A 19,416-nucleotide genomic window follows, 5' to 3' on the forward strand; every position below is an offset into this window, starting at 1 on the left:
CATTGATTTTCTTTATTGGTAACTTTCCCAAAATCGAAGAAGGACTTGGAATGAAAACAAACTCTTTAAATCCCTAGATATAATTTCATAGTAGAAGAGGCACATCAGAAAGGACGGGAAACTAAAGGGACACTAGTGTCATCTTTGGTGGCACAGTTAATGGTGATTTTCTTCTTTCTCTTTTAAAATATTTTCCAGAGTTTATATAATGAGCATGTATTTCCTTTCTACTCAGGGAAATTTTTTCTTAAAAAATAAAAAGAACAAGAGATGGTGACCAAAGATGGAAACCCACGCAGCTCAAGAGAGAGCTTCAGTTTTCATTCCTTGGTGTTGGTTAGGGTTGGGTGTTGACACCAAATGCTTGCCTCGAGCTTTGAGAATCAGTGAGGAGGACACGGGAAACGCAGGGTCGTCTGGGGCAAAGGGATCTGGGCTAATACGCTCTGGTGCTCTGGCATTTCTTGTTCCAGACTCCTGGTTCCTTGTTAGTGGGCAGTCATGGCGGCATTCCTCTCACCGTTGGGGTCCCAGCACTTTCCTCCAAGTAACCCCATCTTCCTTGAAGACAACTACCATCTTGGCATGACTCGTGATTATGAGTAATATTGAGTCTTGGTGAGAGAACCAGATGGGTTAATTGCAAAAAGCATCCATCTGGATCAATTTATTGAGGTTATTTAATTATGGGAAGTATACCTAACAAACAAAATTAAGATATTTCTTACCTACAGTTAATACTAATCTATCTTATAGACAAAGACTTATCCCCCAAAGTCAACATAATAAAGTAATTCCAAGGCGTTTTGGTTTGATTTGGTGGTGTTAATTATACTCTTCACTTCATGGCCCCCATTATCATCAATGGTCCACACACGGAGGATATTTTAGGATCAAGTTCGTTTTTTTGTTAACACTGGTGCTTACATCTTTTCTCATGGCCAAGTCTCCATAGTATGTGGTAGAATCCTGTGTTCTCAACAAATCTTTTTCGAATTCTCGGAGGGCCATCTTCACGTGGAAGTTGGGTGTCCAGTTGTTCTGAATCATTCACCTCAGGCTCGCTCTTCCTTTCCCGTAATGTTTGCTTACACGCTGCTTCCAGAGGAAGAAACAGGGTAGCAGAACCTTTTCCTCAATACCAACGATAGAAAAGGCCTGGGAGAGCTCTCTGATTGGACAGTCCTAGGTCACATGCCCCACAGGGCAGGGGAGGCGGGGGCCGGTAGGAGCAGTGAATGGAATCGGTGATCCTTGGTGCATACACAGCGTAAATCCGTCCACTCCAGGCACCATCCCCATCTACACTGAACTCATGGGTCCCAAATGAGGCTCTGCTGGATTGGCGTGCAGTATTGATGAAGAGCTTGGGTTTTCCAGTCAACCAGGGTTCAAATCCCAGCATTTCATTTACGTATGGCAGGTTTGGGATTAGCGGTTAACCTCTATAAATCTCAGAATCTTCACCTGTAAAATAGTGATTATCACTCTTACCTTATAGGGTTTTTGGCAGAGTTAAATGAAATATTATTGTAAAGCATTTATATCACAGTTACTGGTGTATAATAAGTGCTCAGTAAAAGTTAGGGATGATGAGGAGGAGGATGATGATTTATCGCAAAGTGCTTCCATTGGACAAAGTTTCATCCCAAACCAGCAAAGGGCTGCTGACTTTTGTCCAGCGTTGGCAGATGAGTGGAGTTGGTTTCATTCAACACACATTACGTTGCCTTGGGACCCTTATATATAAAGACTACCTTGGAGCCGTTTTCCTCAACAGAGACAGGCTAATTGAACTTTGTATATCCCTGTCATGGACATTAATCATACTTGTGCCTGCCATTATTTTTTGAGTAGCTCTTTAATATTTGGGGAAATTTCTACAGCATGCAGACCTTATTCCCCACAAAGAGTTGTGTTCCTAGCCTCTCTTGCAGCTGAGATGCCGGCATGTGACACAGACATTACCATATGCACTTTCATGAGACTGATTCAAGAGATCCATCTGAGCAAAGAGGGTCAGTGATGAGCTTTCATTCTGTAGGTGGCAGCAGAGCTGTCTGGCCTTTGGGGTACTGGTATTGAGAGATTGAATTTCTCGGGGCAGAAATGCATCTGCTGTGCTCACAGGTGTCACAGTGTCGGCAAGTTGAAGTACCTGTGTTTAGTACTTAGCCTTGGTGGCAGTAGTGGCAACAGATTTCTCACGGGGACATTTCTGAAGCAAGGTTTTGGCTACTATTCTGGGAAAAATAGCCTTGGAATAAGTTTCTCCAGTTCTCTTAATGGTAATGTGAACTACCTTGTGTTTTAAAATACATCCCTTATACTGCTTGAATCAGCCAGTGTGGACTCAATTGCTTGTAGCTAAGAAGCCTAACCAGTACAATTCCCCCCCAATGTTCTATTCTCAGGAGAAATAGTATGCTTCCAAACATCAAAAAAATTGAACTAGGGCTTCCCTGGTGGCACAGTGGTTAAGAATCTGCCTGCCAATGCAGGGAACATGGGTTCGAGCCCTGGTCCAGGAAGATCCCAAATGCCACAGGGCAACTAAGCCCGTGCGCCACAACTACTGAGCCTGCGCTCTAGAGCCAGCGAGCCACAACTACTGAGCCCACGTGCCACAACTACTGAAGCCCGCATGCCTAGAGCCCGTGCTTCACAGCAAGAGAAGCCACCGCAATGAGAAGCCCGTGCACCGCAACGAACAGTAGCCCCAGCCCGCCGCAAATAGAGAAAGGCCGCGCGCAGCAACGAAGACCCAACTCAGCCAAAAATAAATAAATAAAATAAATAAAGTTATAAAAAAAATTGAACTTTTTTTTTTCGAACTAACTTCTAATTCTAAAAATCCTTGTTCACAAGAGTATCTACTGATAGACCTGTGCACAAGAATTCAAAGATTACAGAGTTCCTAAAAGTTGATAGTATCTGAAAAGCTGAATTCAGAAAAGACACTTCATCAGTAAAGTATTAATATCATAACTCTACACTATTATATTTTCCTAGGTAAGAGAATATGGGGATATTCCAGTTTGATAGTTTTGCAGAATGACAGATGTTATGGAAATGTCACGAACAGTATTGTCACTAAGTTGGGCTGCATAAAAGAATTTCCACACTATTTGCTTTCCAGATACTTTTCATTCCTTTTATACATTTGGAGCACTTATAAATCTAGAGACCCATGTGGTGCAGCTGGAGCAGTGTCACGTTCAAGGAAGCACAGACCACACCTGAGTTCCAGATATGGCTCATGCCTCTAAAAGAACAATGGGAGGGATCCAGGGATAGAGCCCAGCCCGCCATTATGTCCTCTCCCGGACTCTCCCCGTCAACCTGATGCAGTCCCTGGATTGTTGCTCAGGTGCTTTTCAAGATAGTTGGAAAAATTATCTGAGATTTTGAATGAATCCATACCTGAGATTTACTGTACTGAAAAAGGCCACTTACTTAAAACAGGTTCCAAAGTTTCATAGCAGATATTAAAAAAATGTTTAGGGTTTTACCTTCAAAAATGAAGCTGAAATTTTTTAAGTTAAATTTATTTTGTATTTAACAAAATTTCATCTATATTTGCAGCTATGTGCCAATTCTCATAATAAACAAAGAATGAATCAAATCTGGAATTTTTAGCACAATTTTCCCTACGAAATTACAGTCGAGCAAAATATAAGCATTCTTCCCTTCACCTTTGATTTTCACAACATCATAAAGTAGAACGTTACTTTTGAAAAAGTAGCATAGGGAATCAATTGTTCGCATGGGCATCTCTTTAATATTTTTGGCATTAAAAATCATTCTTTTTTGGTCAGCGACCTTTAGTTTTTTTCCTTCAGTTGTTCACTGGAGTAATTCATCCAGGTGTTCATTTGTCAAAGAAGTCCATCATTCTTCCACTTCTTTCAATATCACTTGCATCCATCTTACGAGATTCTGCATCTTTTACAAGATCAGTACTGCACCATGGATTAAATGTGCATTGTATTTCTGTTGCACTTTCAGATGTTTACAAGGTTGATGAATTGACCAATGACTAACCAAAAAAGATGTTGACATACTGGGCCCAGCTAGGTGCTAATATTATGCAACAAAGTACTATGAGCGGGGTCTAATTTTATAAGTGGTCAGTTCATTGGTGAGTATTCTCGTATTCCCATGATTTTGAGTCTCTGTGCAACTTGGTTAACTGCAGAGACTGGGTAATATATACTTTGGACAACAAGGATCACTTCACCAAACACTCTGCACCCGCAGGGGTTTGGTTCTCTCCACCTCTCTCCTTTCCTAGTGCCTGGAGTTTTAGCGGCTCCCCACCATTATACCAACGCTGCATCTCTGAAGTCCAGAAATCGGTCTCACAGAAATGGACCTTACACAAACCTTCAGAGTCCACTTGGGTGTGTCTCAATTTTGACACATTAAGCTTCTCAGGACATTTAAGCTTTATAATTTTGGTCAGAACTGTACCAAAATGTTCAATGCAGCTCTATTTACAATAGCCAGGACATGGAAGCAACCTAAGTGTCCATCAACAGATGAATGGATAAAGAAGATGTGGCACATATATACAATGGAATATTACTCAGCCAGAAAAAGAAACGAAATTGAGTTATTCGTAGTGAGGTGGATGGACCTGGAGTCTGTCATACACAGTGAAGTAAGTCAGAAAGAGAAAGACAAATACCGTATGCTAACACATATATATGGAATCTAAGAAAAAAAAATGTCATGAAGAGCCTAGAGGTAGGATGGGAATAAAGACACAGACCTACTAGAGCATGGACTTGAGGATATGGGGAGGGGGAAGGGTAAGCTGTGACGAAGTGAGAGAGTGGCATGAACATATATACACTACCAAACGTAAGGTAGATAGCTAGTGGGAAGCAGCCGCATAGCACAGGGAGATCAGCTCAGTGCTTTGTGACCACCTAGAGGGGTGGGATAGGGAGGGTGGGAGGGAGGGAGACGCAAGAGGGAAGAGATATGGGAACATATGTATATGTATAACTGATTCACTTTGTTGTAAAGCAGAAACTAACACACCATTGTAAAGCAATTATACTCCAATAAAGATGTTAAAAGAAAAAGAACTGTAGTTCCAAGTTAAATATGTGTTTCTAAGAGCAAATAATAATGTCTTAGGAAATTTTTAAAATCACATGGTAACATCAGTGTCTTTCTACATGTCTCAACAACAGAACTATCAGTGTTGGAACCCTAACTTTTTAGTGAGGATATAAACGCAGTTATCAGTCTGTAAATTAAGAAAAGAGTTGTTGCATATTTATGTCCAAATAGTTTTCTATCCATTTAGTCATATTTCAAACTTTGTTTTTTAATTTTAAATTTTGAAAACTTAGTTTTGAAGAATGAAGTATTTTCTGGCTATGATCACTTCAAATCATTACCAGAAAGTGAATTAAGCAATATTTTCACTTCATAATTTAAAACTATGACTTTTTAATAAAATATCATCTAAAATACGTATGCTGTTGGACAGCATATTCTTGAAATGTGTGCAAAATAAACAATCATTTATTTTCCTATTTGCTCTTTTAAAACGATTTTATTGGGTTGAGGGTGTAGGTTTCAGCATATAATGTAGTTTGCCAAGTTCTGTAATCCTTTTTTTTTTTTTTAAGTCATACAGGGTGTGGTGCCTTCAGAAAATTTTTAACAAGTTGTAATTCTTGGTGTTTTTTTCCTTCGCATTTTCAAAAATAGTAAGAAAATCTAAACCCCACAAGGAAATTCTGGTTCCTACTATTGACTCCTGGATTCCCCTCCTCTAAAAAGTAAGATTATTCTCTGCCGCCATTCTCTGTCGCTTATTTCCTTGCCTGGAGTATTTATGTTCTTAACACTGTAGGCTCATTATTAGAAATGAAGTCTTGGGACTTCTCTGGTGGCACAGCGGTTAAGAATCTGCCGGCCAATGCAGGGGACACGGGTTCAAGCCCTGGCCCAGGAAGATACCGCATGCCGTGGAGTAACTAAGCCTGTGTGCCACAACTACTGAAGCCCACGTGCCTAGAGCCCGTGCTCCGCAACAAGAGAAGGCACCGCAATGAGAAGCCCCCGCTCCCCAACGAAGAGTAGCCCCCGCCGGCCGCAACTAGAGAAAGTCTGCATGCGCCCAGCAATGAAGACCCAATGCAGCCAAGAATAAAAGAATTAATTAATTAATTTAAAAAAAGAAAAAAAATGAAGTCTTGATAAGGATTATTTTAAGGCTTAATTTTTTTGCTTAGAATGGTGAAAATACTTTAGGAGGAACAACACCAATGAGGCATCTGAGTTCAGCTATATCCCCTTGTGGTGATGTGGTCATTGAAAAACCCAATGACTCCATTCCATTCTTGTTTTTCTTTTATTAATCCCTGGTTATTGGGAAGTACTTAGCAAAATAAATATTTTAAATTATTTTTAATTAAAATTAATTAAAAGTAATAAAGAAAGCCTTGATTCCATAAGACTGCAATTGTTCTTAGAAAAACAAATTCTCTGTACATCTCAACTAATCAATACTACAGAAAAAGGCATCGTTGGAAAAGATCTTTGAAGAAGAGAGAGGCGCCAGCAAAGAAGCGCTATTCTCAGGACGTAACATGGGGTGGTGAGAGCTGAAGATCCGGAGTTTGTCTCCGTTATTTGTCACGGTAATGACAAGTCACTCACTAATCACACGTCTGAAAACTCACTTCTACACCGCCCCCCGCCTCCCGGACAGAACCTATCTCCCTGTTCTCACACACCAGTAAAAGCAAAAAGAATCTACTGAGATTCTGTGTGTGTAAAGTAAGAGAATTAGAGGAGGAGTTAAAATATAGTAGAATCTCTCTTCTATTTTCTCTCTTCTTTCTTTGGATCTAGATGTCGGAAGGAGGAACCCTCTTTTCCAGCAACCAGCAAGCGCGAATACTTTTTATTTGAAAGCAACTAGAGAAAAACACTCCCCAAAGCAAACCAAACCAAGGCTACCCCCCTCCAACCCCCCTCCCAACCCATCATCTGTGGATCAGGGCGCCAGGTCCCATTTGGGTACCACGCGGCAGGGGATTCCCTTTCATCCTTCTCTCCACAGCCCCTGCCCGAGGGATGTGAGCGGGGTGCGGGTCCCGGGGTGCCAGCGAGGAGCCGCCCGCCACCCCGCCCGCCCCTAGAGAGGAGGCGGCTCCCGCCTGGGAGCCGCCCCCTCTCGCCGCCAGAGAACAAACGGGATATTCAGCAGTGGCCTGTGGCTGCCAGAGCAACTCCTCAGGGGAAATTAAGCGGCGAGGCTGACTGCACCGTAATCGCCTCTAGAAAAGCGCCCGGCCCCGCCTGCCGTGCACGCCCGGCTACCTGGGCTGCCCCGCGGCGGCGCGTGCGAGAGAGCGGGAGAGGGCTCGCCGGGGTGCGGGCGCGCCGGGGCGAGAGTCCGGGCCAGTGCAGAGCGCGCGGTGCTCCGGGGTGCGCGCCGGGGTGGGGCGAGCCCCGAGCGTCTCCACCGGCCATGAGGGGCGCGGGCGCCTGGGCCCCGCTCTGCCTGCTGCTGGCCGCCGCCGCCCAGCACTCGCGGCCGCAGCCCCCGGAGAGGTAACGCGACCCCCGCCCGCGCTCCCTCCCTTCCGCCTTCTCTTTCCCTCGCCCACGGCTTGGCTTTACCCACTCCGCTTCGGGGCGCCGGGGGACCCACACGCCACCAGGACCCCGGGATGGCGCCCGTCCTCGGGGCTCCTTCCGGCGCCCCCCAGCTCCGCCCGCCCCACGGCCCCGCAGCTGGCCGGCCACACCTCTCCTCTCCCCGAAAGTTCAGGCGGGCGCTGGGAAGCACTGGGACCCAAATGTGTGGACTTTGCTTTACTCCTGTTTTCTTCCCCGGAGAGGCTTTGCCCAGAGACAGAAGCCTAGGGAAAAACGCGAGTTGCCCGGCGCCCGGGGAGCGGCTCTTGGCAAGTTTAACTCTTCAACCTCTGAGCTGCCAGATGGCTCCAGGACCTGGGCCGGGAGACCCGCCCTATGGCCAACTTTGCCTTCTCCTTTTCAATGGGAGGTTCTGCCAATGGCCAACGATTTTCAAACAAAGAGAGAATTAGGCATCTCTCCAAATCCAGGAAATTAAAACTTTTTCATATTAACCAATTACTTGTCTAGCTTTAAAACCATGCACTTCACGGAGCCTAGCTCTCACTCTCTCTCTCTCTCTCTCTCTCTCTCTCTCTCTCTCCCCGCCCCCCCCCCCCCCCGCAGTTAAAATTTCCATTTACCATTTTCCTGTAAGATCTTACCACTTATGTGGAGGACTTGACTGCATACGGATGGATGGATAGATTGATCTTGTTACTATGGTGGAGACAGATGGCAGCTGGACTGAATGTTTTAGCAGGCTAGAATTTATTCTAGGAGCTAACAAGTATTTCAAATCCCGTCTATGATGCAGGCAGTCACTTGTCAGTATTCACTTGATCCATATTAATAGACTGCATCTTTCTGAAATTGACATTAAATTGGTAGACAGTGTTTCAAATTTCTTTTCTTCTTTTATTTTCCCAGACCTGTTTTCACATGTGGCGGCATTCTTACTGGAGAGTCTGGCTTTATTGGCAGCGAAGGTTTTCCTGGAGTGTACCCTCCAAATAGCAAATGTACCTGGAAAATCACAGTAAGCATTTTTTAAGAGGGTATTCTCCAAAAGTGAATACCGGAAACAGTGGAAGAGCTGCTGCTTTTTTCCTCTGCTGTCAGAATTTCGGTTGGGGGCAAATGTCTGTAATAGTGAAAGGTTGGATTTATCTCTACTATTTGGGAGATTTTTAATAGAACTAGTGGTGCCCTGCATTAACAGTTAGAAAGGGCTCGAGATAATGCTTGCAGGGATAAATTCTTAAAGCAGATGTGTGTCTGAAAACCCAGTCTGACTCAGCTGAGTTTCATGGATTCAAAATTAAGGCTATCTTCAGGCAAAGGCCCATCATAGAGACTTCTAGAAGCTATTTGTTGCCTGTGCCTTTCATAAATGTCTCCCAGTGGCGGATAGAAGATCAAAGGTAGTACTCACCTCTGACTACTTTATAACCATTAGGGGGAAGAAAAGGGGAAAGAAAAAAAACAATCCCACTTAATGTCTCTGACTTAAAACCACCACTAAAGGCAATCTAAGAGTAGAGAATAACAATAACTTAGGGGAGAAAAAGCCTAAAAACAAAAACTAACAAAATGCCCAGGTTGGTTACTAATGGCATAGATTATGCTGAGTCAAGGTAAGAAATCAGATTTAGAGACAGCCAGCCTTAAAAAAATAAGTCCGGATTTAGTCAGCTAGAGTGAGTCATCTTTCCAAGTGAGCATAGTAGTGACCATTATCTTCTTCATTTTTTTCAATTTTGGGAAGTTGTTTGGTACTTGAACACATTAGTTCACTGAAAGCTTCATTCAGTCAGATTGTACCACCCATGAATTAATGATTTTTAAAAGTAGGTACCTCTTATTGAGCACTTACTGGGTGCCAGGCACTGTGCCAAGTAGGTAACAAGCATAATCTCACTGAATCTTTGAAATCACTGTGAGGAAGTATGATTATCCCCATTTTATAGATGAGGAAGCTGAGGTCTAGAACAATCATATAAACTGACTTGATCAAGCATTGGGTAAGTCCAACTTTCTATGAAGTAAAGCCTATTTTGCAGTGAGGCCTTCCCACCAAGAAGGTCATTTGACAGGCAGATATGAGGGGGTCTCCTTCTTTAAATAAAAGTCAGTTCCTATATGCATTGATGCTCTCCTGTAAAATACCGGCTATCTAATGAATTGGTACAGATTTCATTATGTTATTGCAACACATGGGGCCAGGAGAGGATGGTCATGAAAACTAGCTCTGCAATATTGATATTAGCATAAATGTGAAATAAGGCTCTGAAACAAACATGTAACTTGGTTTTTATGTTATAGTTGTGTTTCAGTTATGATTACATGGCTGTAAGTTAAAAATGACCCAAGAAAATTAGTGACTGAGAGGCACCATGTGCCTAGCAAGTAGACTCCATGGTTAGCCCAGTGTTTTGGGTCTTCGGGGCAATGTTAGTTCTGGAGGTGCGGAAGGGTGTCCAGTGAAAGTTGTCCTTGGTAAAGGAGGGGTGTGCCCTCGCAGAGGCCTGACTACCTTATTTTTATGTGTGGGAAAGAGGAAGTGTAACGGATGCTCCTTATGGGTACAATGTCAAGGTGAGGCATGCTGGCTCTCATTCCATCACTCGTAAGCCGTGTGATGGATTTATCTTTAAACCTCAGGACTGTTGTGAAGATAACATGAGATGGTATGTATAAAGCTCTTTGGCTGAGTGTCTGCGTTACAAGAAGTGCTCACTAAACGTTAGCTACCACCGTTACCGTTGTTGCTAGTATTGACTCATCCTTTCTTCTGACTGGTCGGCAATATGGCAGATCACTGCCACCCCCTTAGTATATTGGCTAAGCTGGGCTTGGCATCAGCTTTAAAGCAGCTCAGACTTTGATGGAACAATAGACTTTGTTATGTGTATCTAGGAAGCACTTATTTCTGTGCTTGGGTTCTCCTGTGATCTTACAGGAGAGATTCTGTGTGCGTTAGGACTAGGTTGGCTCCAAGTAACAGAGATCCGAAGTAACAATCGCTCAACCAGAAGCTTGGTTCTCTCCCATGTAAAGGAATCTGGAGGTAGGCAATCCAAGATGGGTGTGGCAGCCTCAAATCATTAGGCACTCAGTATCTGCTTAGATGTGTGCTCAAGTTCCAGCCATCAGGTTCATGGTTTAGCCAACAAAAAGGAAGAGAGGAAGGGCACAGATCCTCCCTTTAAGGACATTGTGCAGAATTACCTGCACCTTGCTGTTTACATTGCACTGGTTAGTTATTAGTTACATGGCCACTTCTAGCTGCAGGGAAGCCCTGAAATGAAGTCTTCATGTCAGGAATCCACGTGCTCCGCTAAAATTCAAGAGTCTTCTTTTGAATAAAAGTCTTCTATCAACTGTGGAAAGAAGGGAAAACAAGCAAACAACAAGCAGTCTCTGTGACATATTTACTTGTGGTTTGCCCAGGCTGCCTGAACTAATGCTCAAAAGTTGAGTAAAAGAGTTGAGCAAATGCCAGCCTTTTTGAAAAATATATACTTTTAGAAAGCATAGGTAATGCACAAGAAAGGACTGCACAATTTGCTTTTCTAGTGAAAAGCTTTATAGTTTTTACTCTTAGCCATTTGATTCTGTTTCAAGGGACTGCCTCTTTTATGTTTGCATATGAGTAGCCCCAAGAACTTCCAGAGGAGCCCAGTACATTCTCCTGGTTTTAATTACAGCCTCAGCGGAATGTTCCCAAAGGCCTTGGATGCTCTCAAGATCTCAGTTTCAAAATATCTTCATTTCTTTGTATTTCACAAGGAAAAGCCCTGAATCGTTGGAAAAAATATTCCCGGTTCTTCTTCAAGGTCCTCTGGTGTGTCAGAGTAGAAGAAGGGAGCTCCCTAGCTTCTGTATATCCTTGGGTTGATAAAAGAAGGAGGACTGTGGTAGCACTAAAGCTTGTAGAAGGTGGTAGCCCTAAGGTCTGTCATTCATTCAGCAAATGTGTATTGGGTCTTGGGTACTACTGGAGTTTTGGTGAACGAGGCAGCTAAGCTCCTTGCCCTCATGCAGCTAGCATCTTAGTTTGGAGAGACAGGCAGTTAATATTTAAACAAACAAGTAAACAAGAAAATATTACATAGTGATAACTGAATTATAAAAATAAAATAGATACCACTTCATATCCATCAGGATGGCTACTATTGAAAAAACAGAAAATAATAAGTGTTGGCAAAGATGTGAAGACACTGGAACTCTTGTGCATTGCTGGTAGGAGTGTAACATGGTGCAGCTGCTGTGGAAAACAATAGGATACTTTCTCAAGGAATTAAACTTAGAATTACCATATTACCCAGAAATCCCACTTCGGGGTATATACCCCAAAGAAGTTAAAGCTGGGATTTGAACAAATATTTATACGTCCATATTCATGGCAGCATTATTCACAATAGCCAAAAGGTGGAAGCAACCCAAGTATCTATCCATACATGAATGGACAAACACAATACGGTATACAAAAGAACATTACTCAGCTTTAAAAAGTAAGGAAATTCTGACACATGCCACAACATGGGTGGACCTTGAAGACATTATGCTAAGTGAAATAAACCAGTGACAAAAGAACAAATATTGTGTGATTCTGCTTACATGAGGCACCTACAGTAATCAAAATCATAGAGACAGGAAGTAGAATGGTAGTTTCCACGGGCTGGGGGAGTAGAGGAATGAGAGTTAGTATTTAATGGATACAGAGTTTCAGTTGGGAAAGATGAGAAGGTTCTGGAGATGGATGATGGTGATCGTTGCACAACTTAATGCCACTGACCCATACACTTCAAAATGGTGAAAATGGTACATTTTATGTTATGTATATTTTACCACAATAAAAAATTTTTGAAAATAAAATAAAACAGAGCAGTGGAATATTAGATAATAACCAGATTCCAATTCCAAAAGGGCAAATCTGTAGAGACAGAGAGTAGATTAGTGGTTGCCTGGGGCAGGGGATAGGTATGGAGATTAACAGTTAATGGTCATGAGGGATCTCAAAGGTGGAAATGACCTATGGTTGTACAACTTGGTATAGTTACTGAAAGTTATTTAATTGTGCCGTTAAAATGGGTGAGTTTTATAATATGTTAAATATACCTCAAGAAATATGTAGAAAAAACCAACAAACATAACATAGTGGTGGGATAGAAATAGCTATGGATGAGGTGGTTGGGAATGGCCACTCTGAGGAAGTGACATTTGAGCTGAGGCCTGAGTGATAAGGATCCAGCCATGTGAAAGTCTGGGGAAGAGCATTTTAGGCAGAGGGACCGGTGGGTGCAAAGGCCCTGAGGTACAGACAAGCTTGATTTGTCTGAGGAACAGCCAGGAGGTCACTGTGGCTGGAACAGAATGAGTTAGCAGGACGATGGGAGAAGTAAAAAAGGTGAGCGGGGGCCTGTAGGCCATGGTGAAGAAGAGTAGGAAGCCACTGGAGAATCTTAAGCAAAGGAGTGAGATGTTCTGATTTTAGAAGATCATTCTGGCTGCTGTGTGGAAGATGAATTGTAGGGCATTAAGAGTGAAAACAGGGAGACCGATTAGGAAGCTGTGGGGCCTCCAGGAGAGAGAAGATGGTAGAATGGACAAGAGGGATAACCAAGGAGATGAAGAAATGTGGACTCTTCTCCCTAAAGCAGTTGTCTTAGTAGTTCTGAATGCAGCTAGGGTGGAGTGGCACTGGCCAAGAGGCCCAACGCACCAGGCTCTGGACCCTTGCTTGACATCTGCTCCAGACAGGGCTGTGCTCTGGTGTGGCCTCATCCAAAGGCAGTCCATTAAAGGCTTTCTGGAAACCAGTGGATCCAGTCCATTTTCCAGCTCCTGCAGTCAGTAAACCAAGAGTAGAATTCCCACTGGCTATTCAACATCATAGAGACCCCTCAAGACGGAAGAGTCTCAGAGTAGCCCCCAAACTCAAGTTCCCGTAGCCAGAAAGATCCTGCTTCTCACCACTCATCTGCTTTGCAGTCCATTCTTCCAGACTGGAGATGTGTCCCAGCAAGGTGGCTTTCACCACCAAATCCTCTTCATCAAACTCTATCTTATCAGTGGGGGCGTGGAGGTGGGAAAAGCCTAATGTTAACGTCTGTATACTTTGAGAAAGGTGAAGGCTAGTGGTCACAAGCAAACTTTCTAGCCATTTGTATTGGACTTTCTGAGATGGAAGTACAGCTTGCAGATTGGAAATTTAGATTTTCCCTTAAATTATAGGACTTTAAAATTTTCCTTGCTATTTCTTGGACGGCTGCACTGTCTAAATACACTATCAACATTGGCTATTTAAATTTAAACTAATTAAAATTAAGTTAAAAATTAAAACTCCAGTTCCTCAGTCACCCTGGCCATATTTCAGATGCTCAGTGGCCACATGTAGATGGCAGCCACCATATTGGACAGTATATAATATGAATATTTCCATCATCACAAAAAGTTCCTTTGGACAGTGCTGTTCTAGAAAAATTTCGAGGTTAATTTTACTCATGTGAAGATATGTTGAGGAGGCACGTGCTCCGTGCTGCTTAGTTGTACTTCTGCTTTGCAAACGAGGAAGCTGATGCTTGTTCTGTGTAGTGCCAAAGCTGTGACTGGAACTCAAGCCTCTTGACTCAACTATATCTGGCCACCAACTCTTGGTGACCTCAACTACGCTTAGGTTTTACTAATTAATTTTGCTGAGTGTGTTCTAAAAAACGTATGGCTAGAGTTCAAATCAGAGAATTTGAGGGTTAAGAAATTGTTAAATATTTTGTTACTAATGATGGAGTTGAGGGTTTCTTAGTTTCTCATAAGAGTTGAGGTTCAGGACTGTAACCTAAGGGGCATCTGCATAAAATACCAAGTTTGCATACATGGGGGGTGGGTAGGACTTAAGTATGATTTGACAGCTAAGGGAAGTATAATTTTTGGAAAATGGTGGCTGGTCTTCTAAGCAGGCTTGGAAGGACAACATGACTGGGTTGAGGCAAAAGTCACCCAAAGTGATTGAACAATGAGAACTGCGCCTGTACCAAGCCCGGCAACAAGAAATGAAACTCCAAGTATTGACATACCACCACCCGGACCGCTCTATCACAGTGGTCCCCCTGCTGGGTACATGTGCCCAAAGGGGCAAGACTGTGCAGGAGACAGTAAGAGACCTCTGCCCTAAAACAAGTCAGGGAGAGTGGACCAGTGTCAAAGAGCACAGCCGGTGGGATGTGGCTCACTGCTACACTGGCAAGGCATGTTTACCAAGAGCCCACGAAGCACGGCTGTAAGTGCTGGAGACACACAGATGAACACCTGGGAGATATGAGCATGGGAGGCTGCCTGGGATGACGCATTCCCCAGGCTCTGGGTGGGAAGGGAAATAAAACCCAACAGGCACCTTGCTTTCTTGGGTCCACCAGCACAAAGATCACCATTCTATTAACGGTTTCCTTATAAATTCATTGCAAACTTGGCATGTCACCCAATCCTTCGGTTCCTTGATCTTTTCATCGATAACTTGTTCATTTTATAATCCCAGTAGAATTGGAGATTCATATTGATAATTTGACACAATTTAAAAAAGAAAAAGAAAAGAGGCTTTAGTAGCAAAATAATACCTTGTGAAAGCAACTCTATTCAGAGTTTGACTTGGGCTGCATATGGTATGGCCAACTAAGTGGAACCAGCTGAAACTTGGTTTATAGCAGCTATGCAAATTAGAGGAAACTTGAAGCCTAGAACATTCTGGGAACTCTCCTCGAATAGGTATGTAGGAATTGTTATTTTAAATTGGTTCCCAAAGTTAACAACTAAATATTGCATCTGAATTGCTGTTGTTATCTAACAGAAACAGCAGTTGGTATGCAGATGTCAGTGAAAATGATTTTGTTCTTAGATTTAAAGGTAGGCATAATTTACAAAACCGTTTTTAAAAATGAGATTATTCATGTATGTGGTCTTATTGTTATAAAACATTATCGGAATTACAAGGTATTTGTTTATGATTTATATCTCTTTTTTATTTCCAAAAAAAAGTTTGAAGGTACTGAAATTAGAGAGCAGATTATTGAAGGTTTCAGTTATTATTTTGAGCAGAAATCTGGCTTGGGAAAAAACCAGCGAACATTTGAGCAGTTTAAAATTTGGTGGTTCCTTTAACTCTGAAGTAAATAATGTGGGCTGATCAAAAAGTCACAGACTTATGCCAGAAATGGAAGGAGAATTATAGCAATGAATAGAGTCAGTCCTATTTAAGCCGAAAGTATGTGGCAAAGTTTTCCTTATTTAGCTAATTCATGCAGAGGAAAAAGGCATAAATTGTCATATGTAGAACATCTTCAGATTCCTCAGGTAATACACATACTGTCATTTTGCTAACTACCTTATTTTTTCTATGCAACTGGAATTAAATATACTCGTTATTATACAGGTCGCAGATCTAAAATAATAACAAATGGTTACTTCATCTGCATCCAATTCTGTGATGTCGGTGGATACATGTTAGTATGTCCATTTCACAAATGGCAAAAGTGAGGTCTAAAGAACTTGTATCTTGCCTCATATCCCTGCAAATGGTTTGAAAAGCCTAGCACATTTTCTGACTCGGTGACACAAATGCACTATTATGCACTTATTTAACAAATAAACATTCGCTTAATGCTTATTGTGCATCCGATATGTACTGAGCATTGGGCTGGGCCCCAGGGCTAAAAGGTCAAGGCATAGTTTCTATGCTTACGGAGTTTATAATCTGGTAGGGAGTAGTTAGATAAGAAAATCAGTAGCAATTACGTTGTGTAAATAATTATGCTACTCACTGTAAGTAGTTTTAAGTATTGATAATGTGGAATAAGGCTGATAGACATTTTAAAAATTATTGAAGTTCTTAGATTATTTAAATGAAAACAATTATTACCTCATGCGAAGAGTAAAAGATGTTATGACCCACTTTACATCTGTGCTGCTCTAAGACTTGAGAAATGGTTATATGTCCTTTGTTTGACAGCACAGGGCTGTTTTACAACACATGCCTTGGTATTTCCAAATACACCTAATAAACAATTGCGTAAAGGCATTCCTTACCATGGGGTGATTTTGTTACTTATGTGTGTTAAAGTCATCATACTGAATCCATCCTCCAAAAGCCTGATTAAGTTTAAATGGCATTCACATTTACTTTAGAGAAATGATAGATTGAAAATGTGATTGGGGTTTACATTTTCCCACTAACCTTCATATGGCTTCATGAAAAGCAAGTCAGCAGTGGTGGGGCATGGAATTGCATGAAAATGGAAACATATAGTGATGTTCTATTTAGATTGGGGCCAAGTATATAATTTGAGAAAACAAATAGTGAATTTAGACAGGAACTCAACATTTAAGTCGCTTAATCATACCTAAGGGTATGGCAAGGGGTTCTAAAATTACTGTAACTGTTATTTGCCTGGTATAACCACAGCAGGACAGATAGCGGAATGGAATTTTGGCCTTAAACACATATTTCCTGGCTTTAAAATACATGTAGGATTTAGAATTATATAGAGATTTAAATTCCAGTCAACTATGGGGTTTGTTTTAATGTACCTATACATTTGTTAGACTAGGCTTCGTTACTTCAGCTGCCTGAATAGTAATTTAACCCAATGCTTGACTTAATATCATTCATATCTAATTCCTTAGTAAAGATGAGTGCAATTAACAGAGAATGTCTGCATACCCAAACTTGAGCACTCTATGAATGGGAAAAGAACACGATAGCTACATGCTGTCTGTTTTTTAATTAGGAGAGAATAATTCAGAAACTTTGCGATTCTTATGACACTTAAACTGTCCCAGTTAGGTTTCAATTGATAAAATACTGGAAGCATTAAAACATTTTCCATGCTGCCTTCAGTCCTTCTGAGAAGCAGGGGGAATATAAATCCTAAATAAATAAGCAAGTAGGTGACGATTTCCCACTGGGGCCTCAGCCCAATTTTTCTAAATTTGTTTCGTTTCCTGCTTGCTTTTAAGGTCTTCTGTTGCTTGTTTTGTTTTGTTTTTCTTTGCTGTCTCACATGGAAATCAAATATGTTTTTATTGATTGAAAACATGATGTTTTATTAATGTGCTTATTTGTACTGCTTGTATTTTTAGGCCTGGTTGAAGGCAGATGCCTTAGAAAGGGCTTAATGAGTAGAGAAGAAAATGAGAGACCATGAAAATGAAGTCCTCTTTGGGTATTTCTTTTTTCTGAAAGAGATTCTCTTTAATAATATATTAATGACAAAAAGTAATTTTTACTGAAACATCACTATAGTAATAGAGCACAAAGATAACACATTTAAAACCCCTCTATTAAAGAGCTGTATAATGAGAAAGCATTTAACAGAGGTAAAACACCCAGAAATGGTTTTAAAGATTGTATTATTAAAAAGACTGATGGAATTAGTTTCACACTCCTATCCCAGAGTTTAATTTATGATATGAAATTATAGGCAAATTTGAATTGTTCCATAAAATTTGCAGATTCCTTGCAATCTATCAGGTATTGACAGAAAAAAAAAAGAAAAAGAGAGTGGTTTCATTGCTTGGTTGCTCTATGCTGGAGACCAGAGAAGCAATTACAGGGCTCCTAATTCTAAGGCTTTCTCTCTTTTTTTTTTTTTTCACATTGTCCTGCTTTTAGAGTTTGGAAAGTGTTCCGGTGGTTAGCTGCTGCACAGTCAAGTTTTATCTGTGTGGATCATTATTCCTTGAGCCTATGAAAAACGTAATCACTAAAACACCCCTGCACATTATAATTTTGCAGCCTTATTGACAGTGGCAGTGGCGCTTTGGGGGTACTCTTGAATTTCTTACTTTAGGGACTTGGGAGAATAGAAGTGTTTTCTTCAGATATAAGAGTCAAGGTGGCAAGTCTCTGTAAAACCAATATAAATATCTAAAAATAAATGGAACCACCACAGAGACGTGGGGAGTTGCAATTAAAGCTGCACAAGCCCTGCCACTAAATATCACCTCTCTTTCACCACCTCAGCCCCAAGACACTCCCGGACATGAAATATAATAAAATAGTGTTTCCCAAAGTGCAGAGGGAGGGAGAGACCTTTTCGTCACAGATGGGCTGTTCTGTGGACCAAGTTGGTAAGAAGCACAGGGAAGCCAGTGGAGATTGGATTGCTGCTTACCGCTCCTAGAAGTGAATTGATAGTGTTATGGACTAGGGTTCTTGACCTTCCTTAATCGATAGAAATTGATAAGAGGCCAGACAAGAAATTCAGGCCGTGCTTTATTGGGGCCCCTGCTGCAGCAGGTGGGGAGCGAAAACAAGTAACAGGTTCCCTTGCTCATTTCTGGGGAGGGGCAGCAAGCTGGTTCCTTATATGGGGTGAGGATAAGGGTGTGTCCAGGGGTCGGGCTGGAGGTGTGGCTTAGGTGGCTTGCCCACCCTTTTGGTGGAGTTGAGTGCAGGTGACGTGCACATTACCCCTGTTTTTGCTCCGGGCTCTTCAGAAGTAGCAGTTGGGTTTTTGATCTCTTTGTATCTTGTTGTCCATAATTTGCCCCAATTGGGCATGCACACAGTTATTTTTAGTCCCTCATAGTTTCTTTATATTTTGTTGATTGAGGAGACATTTTTCCAGGTGCAAGCACTGCAGCAGAGGGTCCCTGGTCCCAGCCTGTCTCAGTAAGGGTCTGATAGAGGTCTGTTATACACTTTCTAAAAGCCCTGGGCTATGATTGACCTTCTGGGAAGAAATCATAATTCATTACAACTATTTTTAAAGTACCTTTCAGAGATCAGATGCTGGGTTGGGCAGGGAG

At 41.9% G+C, this 19,416-nt stretch overlaps 1 protein-coding gene across 1 annotated transcript in view; it reads left to right on the forward strand.

Annotated features, from left to right (window-relative positions):
• Nucleotides 1–7,245: 7,245 nt before the first annotated feature.
• PCOLCE2 (procollagen C-endopeptidase enhancer 2) overlaps nt 7,246–19,416 on the forward strand; it is a 71,239-nt gene continuing 59,068 nt past the window's right edge. Inside the window, exons 1-2 of the mRNA XM_082655589.1 lie at nt 7,246–7,584; nt 8,542–8,650. Coding sequence (XP_082511715.1) covers nt 7,502–7,584; nt 8,542–8,650 — 192 coding nt within the window. The 5' untranslated portion in view covers nt 7,246–7,501. The remainder of the gene's footprint in view (nt 7,585–8,541; nt 8,651–19,416) is intronic.

Source organism: Grampus griseus (assembly GCF_964374135.1).
Source record: "Grampus griseus genome assembly, chromosome: 5".
NCBI lineage: Eukaryota > Metazoa > Chordata > Mammalia > Artiodactyla > Delphinidae > Grampus > Grampus griseus.